Below are 8,099 nucleotides of genomic sequence, written 5' to 3' on the forward strand. Positions count from 1 at the left end.
GCAGGTCAGAAGAAGGTCAACAAACAGGTCTAAACCACCTGCTAATGAATTCTCAATGATCTCAAAAACATCTCAAACAGAGATTCATTCACCAAATGATTCATGGTTCGCACCAGCAGCCAGTCATGTGACCAATGCGGATTTATTGGTCATGTGATTACTGCATAAGAATAGGTCTGCTGTTCAGAAAAAATGGCTCATTGGCCGACTTCTTGATTTTTAGTTCCCCCAGAACCTGGGGACAAGGAATTGATCATGTGACTGTTTGCTGCAGGGTGTCCTATGTACAATTCAGTCAACTTCTATTTATATAAAACTTCTATTATATAAAACTGGTATGGTATGACTATAGTATGGGGGAATTGTAAGTCACATGACTATAGACTATAGCGCTATGTAATATGTTGGTGCTATATAAATAGAAGCTAATAGTAATTATTCACCTGTTCCACCCACTGTAGGTTAATGTAAATCCTGAGGACAACTGAACAGAGAAATTAGACAAATATAATCCTCAGACTACTTTGTGTTATATAACTCTGTCCTGTGGTTTGGCGCAGTTTTTCCGTACGTTGCTGTTTACCATGACAAAGCCTAAATACTACCGCACACAATGTGACCGAGAAGGACTCTGCTATGGAGTTGTGCTGTGTCAGCTGCAGCAGAGAGATAAGGAGGGGATGGAACACCACAGCATATGCAAGGCACAGTTAAGGCCTTCCTACTTAAGCATTTCGATGAATAATAAGTAATTGCAGTGACGCATTTTGATGAATAATAAGTCATTGCAGTGACAAACAATTGAGACCTAACTCTTACCGGCAAATCTTCACAAACAGAACAAGCAGCTGTGATGGCATCCAGGGATGGGGCTACGGTGACATTCTAGCCTCATACAGATGACTGGCACTGAAAACTTTTGTCATTGTTTCCAGTGACAGATGAATGAATGAGTGTTGTACACACAAAGCTGTTGTTTTATGGAATGGGAAGGATGAGTGAGTGGCACCCCGTTGTGCTCTCCTCTATAGGACTGCACAGTGGTCATTCCCCATTGGTTATTCTTCAATCTGCCAATGCATTCCAGTGACAGATGAACAAGCTTGCACTATACACACACACCACTTGGGAGTAGAGGGGGAGGACGAGCGAGTGAACTCCCCTCTATGTTTTGCATAGCAGTTTTTCATGGATCCGCTGTGAGAAATCAATTAATGTCAGGTGACAGCTGTAGACGTCAGATTCTCACCTGATATGAGCATGACCACTCGCCTCAGGTACTGATTATTTGACGCCTTAGCAACACTAAAAGGTTTTTCAATGCAGTCTTATAGTCCTGGTGACTGAGGCCACCATGTCAGCAAGTGGGGAGAAACCTAAAGTATTCAATTTGTCACCAGAAAGGAATGCAAAGGGAAATCCTCTAATGTGGACACCTGTGCCAGTGACAACTAACCCAAAGGGATTTTCTCTTTGAGAGTAAAGTAAATCTTCCAATGGGACACACACATTCCCTACTCCAAGGAAAGAAGTACAAAAATACTTGGCTTTATACAGAGAACAGAACTCAAACAAGAAGAAAAAAAAAAAAGAATAAATCACTTGACTGAAGTTTACCAGACTGTCATATTGATCCTCTGGCTTTAATGCATTATGAAGCATCAAACGAGAGCTGAACAGGGATGGATCCACATGTTGCCAATGATGCCATGTTTTAGTCTCTCTCTCTCTCTCTCTATATATATTTTTAGATAAACAGGTCAGTTATCCTATTCAATCCAAAAGTCCATTTGATCATTTTTATTGATCATAAATCGATTCAGCCACATGTGATCGTTAATGAGTACACAACCTTGACTGGCCAAGTCGGAAACTTCATCATACAAGTATTTGATGGGCTTTTGTGGTCTCAAATTTTGGATTTTTGTGCACACACCTTCACGTGCAATGATTGCATCGTGTGCCAGTGCGATTGATTAATTTTAGGGAGACAACATTTATATTGATGAAGGTAAATTCAATATCAATCAAAGGAAACAGAAGTGAAGTTTCCTTTAAGAAGATGGAGCTTTTGGGAAGCTCCCAGGTGTTGAAAGCCACACAAGCTAGTAATGATGGCTGCCGCCAAGCCTGTGCTTGTCTGGAAAGATCGAGTTTGTGGGAGCTGTATCTCGCTCTGAGATCATTATCAGGACATTGCAGACTTGAAAACCGCAATATGTTGTAACCACTGGAGGGTATTGCAGAAACCAAACCAGTCCCACCGCTTCCCAGTGTGTCAGTGCTGTCTGTGACCCATCCAGTGTACCAGCACAGTGCTGGGGAAATACACACAGGGCTTCTGTCAAAATTTAAAGACTGCTAGGGGGTCAGGGCTGGGCCAAGGTTAGGGAAAAGTGGCAGCTGTCGTCATTTCAGAAGGAAGGGGCACATAGGGCAAAAACTGCAATCTATGCTACTGAAAGAGTTTAGGTCTTTTCACCTTGGATGCTCACCGACCATGTCCCCGCACTGCATGGACAATTATATTTATGAATGTTCTGCATGGATAAACTTTAAGGTTTCTTAGATGCGAGATGATCTGCAGAAACAGATGCTGTTTTTTTTCAGATGCAGAGAGAAACAAGTTGCAAATGTGTCTGCTAAATTTTTTCTGCACCCAATATATAATTACAGGGCTTATGGTTTCTTAAAGAGATCAGCCTACCCAATCTCTTGGTCAGAGCATTTTCATGGTCCAAAAATACTTGCAGCACATATAAAAAGCGATAACAAAATACAACGACATTGCAAAATAACTTTATTATTTTACTTAAACAGTCATAATAAAATGCTGTTAAAACTGTATAAATGAGTAAAGCTAGACACATTTTCAATAATAAATTAGCACATTCATTTTCACTAGAACCTCACATTAGTAGTAACAATATACATGGCAAGGTTAAAAAAAAAAAGTTTTAGTCCATCATTAGCACTGCAAAACGCGTACCGCTCCTAAAAGAGGATGTCCACCCAAAGCTGATATTTTTGATTGAATGGTAGTCAGAGAGATGTTACTGGCCTGCAACCCTGATAGGGGTAAGCTGATCCCACTTTGATATCAAGTGGGTGAGCGTGGTTAGGAACACAAACTAATGGAGAGCCAGCCGGACATCCAATCAAATCAGAAATATCACCTGTGGGTGGCCCACCCCCTTAAAGTGTACCTGTCACCCACATAAAATAAAGGTGGGCATTTTATGGGCTCTATCATCATTTGGAGTATTGATTCGCTAGGTATCTATTGATAGATTTATAAAATACTGATACAGCACACAAAATGCTTGATTGGTGGATAAACTTTAAAAAACAAACACCCCCCCCCCCCCCCCCAACTCGTTCATTACTCGCAAATACATTCCTGGGGTGATTAACCCTTCCTATGCCAGTGGCTGTGCAATATATTACAGTGCGCCCACCTATTATGGAAACAGCTATTCAGCAGCATAAACATGTTAAATTAAAACAAAAATGATCACAAACTTCACAGGCTCAGAAAATCTGCAAACCACCGGGCCTCATTTATCACAGCATCTTGCATAAGAACTAAGGCAACCAATTGGATTCATACCCGCCTGGGAACGTGACCCGGCTGGAGAATGGGAGTTTGAATCTGATTGCAGGACAAACTCAGACAGTTCTTATAATAGACTGCGATAAGCGAGGTTGAGCTTTGCCCACCACCATAGTTTACCTAGATGTGTAGGGGTGATGATGTTTGCTCTGTAGAGAAGGCAGAGTACAAGTGGCTATTTACAAAATGGTTAAAAAAAGCAACTCGTAAACAATTCTAAAGCTAAGGTAGGTTAGACGTGCTTCTAGTTAATAGGTGGGACTATAAAGCAGTGAACACATGTAAACTGGAGCTTTACTTATGAATGGCAAAGCAACTGGTTCTCTTTACTGCTGACCTCCCTGACATTCCAGGAAAAAGAGGTGGAAGCTCTGTGCAACCTTCCAGTGGCTTCAAGTAGAGCTTACAGAGGACTGAGAATTTTCTTTTCACCACCTTCCATGTGACAGATCTGGGCAAATCAACAAACACCAGCACTGTCATGTGGAATGAAGGGAAATGAATCACATATGCTTACCTTACCAGGGCATTACTGAGAAGGGCATAATAAAGTGAACCTACTACTTTGTCTTCCATATGTTAAGCACTGGTTAAGGTCCAAATTTCTCAAACATTTACACTCATTGTCTGTTCCAGTTACCGATACAAAAAAGTGCAGAAAGTGAAGATTCTCATTGGGGGTGGGAGGACTACAAAAAAAAATCTAATAAAGGTTGTAACTATTCACCAAAATGTAATATAAGATTGATATAAATGACAAGAATCCATGATAAAAGATCTAGACATAACATACAAATTGCCATGAAGGTAAGTGATTTAAAGTAACATTTTTTTAAATGACCCCCTAAATTTGCATAATGTGAAGTATTTTCATGCGGTAAACACATGTCAAAGGCAGTAAGTCTGGATACGTTAAATTTCAGTACTGGAAGATCTGTGCAGACAGCTATGCTTTTCCCTAAGATCTCCTTTACACTATGTCTCCCTGTAAAGCTAACCTTAATCCTTTTACTAAAACTCCCTGTAAACCAAACAATCACTATAGCTCTAAATGTACCCGTAACCCTAAAGCTGTAACACCCAACCCTCCCCATAACCCTCAGTTTCCATGTCACCCCATCACTAAACCTCCATGGTACCCTACCCTTAACACCAATCATCCCAAATGTAGATATATGATTACATACTCACCCCAAGTCACTGAAGACCAGCACTTCTTGCTCAGAAAGATACTAGAGCCAATGTACAGTGGTATAATCTATCCTCGAATAATATCTCCTACAGTAAAATGTGGCAAAAAAAGGGGGTCATCTTTGCACCATTTTTCTAAAGTATTAGTTTTTCTCAAGTGTTATGTTTCAATGAACAGTAACAGTTTGCATATTGTGTGTTTTCACCAGACTACAGAAATTGCCCAGATTTAGGCTTAGTGTTGTCGTACACATGGGTAAAAATTTAGAGATGGTGCTTGTGAATTGGGATTGAAACTCTTTCATTCTGTTGTGGATTACTGCACTAGATCTATGTATTCCGGCTTTGTGGGACCTTTTAATGGAATCTATATTGAATATTCTAGTAATATCAGGAAATGTGGTGTGTTTTTAAAGTGACACGGTCACAGCCTTTTAAGTGTGGCTTAAAAGTGCCTCCTGAAAGCCCATCTTCCCAAAGGGAGGTATTTACCCAGTGTATATACTCACCAGTTAAGGCTCCTTCAATTAACCCCTTCCATTGCAACAGTGCTCTGCTAGTGTACTGTCCTGATGGAATGGGAGGCTATGTGCTCCTTTCAATGGTAAAGATATTAGCCCTGAACTAAGGAACAGAAAGGTGAATGTAGGGGATAGGAGGAACCTCAAAGTCACATAGGGCGTGTGTGTTATGGGGCGACGAGATCAACACACGTGTAAGTTTCACTGTAGACTTCAGCACCTGCCCTGATGAGGCGAAATCACCCCCTAAAGAGGTATTTAGCATTGCTTTTTTTTGCCGGGAATTCCTATTTGGTAATTCTGGGTTACTTTAATGCAACGTGTCAATGGACAAAGCAATGCGCATATCGTAAATGAGTCTTGAACCTCCAACACCAATTATTGTATGATTCTGTAGAGGATGAAAAAAAAAAAAAAAAAAGCAAGACCTGTCCCTGGAGCATCACTAGTTTTTGCCAACAGGCCCATGTATATTTACCGAATAGGATATATTTAATTTTAAAAGCAGCTAACTTAATTTTCAGACAGGAAGTTCCAAAGACTTATTAATTTAGTTGTCTGCCTGCTTATGTCACAAACTATTCTAGAACGATCACTTAACTGAGGTGCCACATGTCTGGTGAAAGAAGAAATCAGGCTTGAAGTGCATGCTCTGTAATGAGAAGGGGCAGCACATAGATGGACCTACAAAAGCCGGGATGAAGGGGGTTAAAGTTGGTAGCCAGTATTACTAAAAAAGCTCAAAATTAGGTCTGAGGCCAGTCAGGCAGAGGATCAGCGATACAAAATCTACAGAACCAGAGGCTTTGAAAACTGGCATTACCCTTCTTCTGCAAAGTAGTAGTGCCTGCTATTGGCAAAACAATTTGAACAGTTTACAACAGTGCACGGTTGTGCAACAGTGGCCATCAAGAGAACAAAATCATACAAATCAAATGAAAGCTCCATTATCCTGTTGTATATATCATTTCATAGACATGAGGAGAGCTATAATTCGATTTGTGGGTAAATACAGTCTGTGTAAAACCTCGTATTAGAGTTCTGGAATATATTCTGGCAATGTGTAATAAGTGCCAAGATTTCTTCTAGCTGTACATATACAAGCTTTGTATCAAGAGCAGGGATACAATAATGTGGAAATGTACTGGACCAGGCAAAGTGCTTTGTATCTTACACTGAAGAGATTTAATAAGGACAACACAGGCTTTTTAGCAGCATATGAACGATCACTAACAGCTGTCTGATGTACAGCAGTGTCAGATGACCTCCCACTCGTCCTCAAAGTCAGAGTTGATGTGCAGATGGTCGCTCTTTGGAATGCTGGGGTGATGGCTGTATGTCCTTGTGAGGCGCTGAAGGAGAGATCCAGTGGTGCCCACACCCCAAAGCTCATCTTGTGGAGTCACTGCAGAGAAGTTATGATTGGTCAGGATGGAAAGAAATGAGACCCTGACTCACAACTGTCTGCACTGCTTTTTTTTTTAACTTTCTAATTATGACGAACAAGAACAGTGCACAATAAAGCAGTATTTTACCACCACCCTAGAAATAATTCTGTCATAACTTTAATAAAGTGTATGTAATCTTTTACTTGCTACCTTTTGGTTTGTAAATATACTATTAAAATTACAAAAAATTATTCAGAACTCTTTGGTGCCTTAACTACAGGTCCTTCGGGATTATCCCAGGCATTCCAATTATCCTTCCTAATACTCATTTTGGGACTACATGAATAAAAAAATAAAAAAAATAGCATCTATGTCGTACAGAATAGAATACTGAGGGGAAGGGTTTGAGTAGTTTAGCAACTGTGCAGGTCTGACACAACTTAATACATAAAAATACTCTGTATTGATGGCCCAAAACATCATTTAGGAGGTGTGTATGGCAATTCATCATTCAATTTCTCTACTTGCTGGATCTTTACACATATTAAACATTTTTTATGCATTAAAAGGATGTTTGTGTGTTCATTTTATCTTGCCTTGACATATGCTTTAAAAATAATTATAAGGGGGTAGGGTGGCCCAATGTACTATAGCATTGCCTGGATGAAAAAAAAAATCCAGGTAGGCTGGCTCCTTCTACCCTCATGACTTGATAATTTGTGAACCCTACAATCAAATACATTTGTCTGTGAATATTGGTATATAGATTATCTGTATCAGTTATAAACATGGTAAAGAATCCATTTGGATAATTAAAGTGACTGTCACAATTTTAAAAAGCTGAACTGCTCATTGCAAACACCTAATGCTTAGAAGTCCTGAAACTAGCACTGCAAACTTTACTGTGTTGAACAGAAATTTTTCCCTATCTGACATTTATGGGAGCATTGGATGTCGTTGCTGCTTGATGAATTTTATATTTAAACTTTCAGCTCCTACTTTACTACAGCACAGTAGTGATCTAGGAGCCGACTACTAGACATCCGACCCTATGGGAAGTGTCTGAAGCAGAAGATTCTCTATTCAACACAATGATGTATACTAGTAGCAGAAAGCAGAATAAGTAAATATTACTTAAACTTGCAGAGAGCAATTATTTTCATAATACCTAAAATAAATAAATACTTTGGGCTCTCTTTTTCTTACCCGTTAACCAGGACATATTTCCTGGGATTTTCTTCCAGTAGTCACCGGCTGCATTCTTTTCTGTTATCCCATATCGTCTGGCAATGTCACCATTGGGACAAAGTGCCCAGACTGTCCTCGAGCTCACAACAAGCTGACATGCCTGCAAACCTATAGGTAGATCAAAGAAAAAAAAAAAAA

At 39.8% G+C, this 8,099-nt stretch overlaps 1 protein-coding gene across 2 annotated transcripts in view; it reads right to left on the reverse strand.

Annotated features, from left to right (window-relative positions):
- Positions 1-2,783: 2,783 nt before the first annotated feature.
- The window catches only part of TECPR2 (tectonin beta-propeller repeat containing 2), a 44,491-nt gene continuing 39,175 nt past the window's right edge, over positions 2,784-8,099 (reverse strand). For both annotated transcript variants that reach the window (XM_072428940.1, XM_072428939.1), the window contains exons 19-20: positions 7,920-8,069; positions 2,784-6,730 (exon numbers count right to left, since the gene is read on the reverse strand). In XM_072428940.1, the coding sequence (XP_072285041.1) occupies positions 6,582-6,730; positions 7,920-8,069 (299 nt within the window). In that variant the 3' untranslated portion in view covers positions 2,784-6,581. The remainder of the gene's footprint in view (positions 6,731-7,919; positions 8,070-8,099) is intronic.

This window comes from Pyxicephalus adspersus, chromosome 12, assembly GCF_032062135.1.
Source record: "Pyxicephalus adspersus chromosome 12, UCB_Pads_2.0, whole genome shotgun sequence".
In the NCBI taxonomy this organism is placed as follows: Eukaryota; Metazoa; Chordata; class Amphibia; order Anura; family Pyxicephalidae; genus Pyxicephalus; species Pyxicephalus adspersus.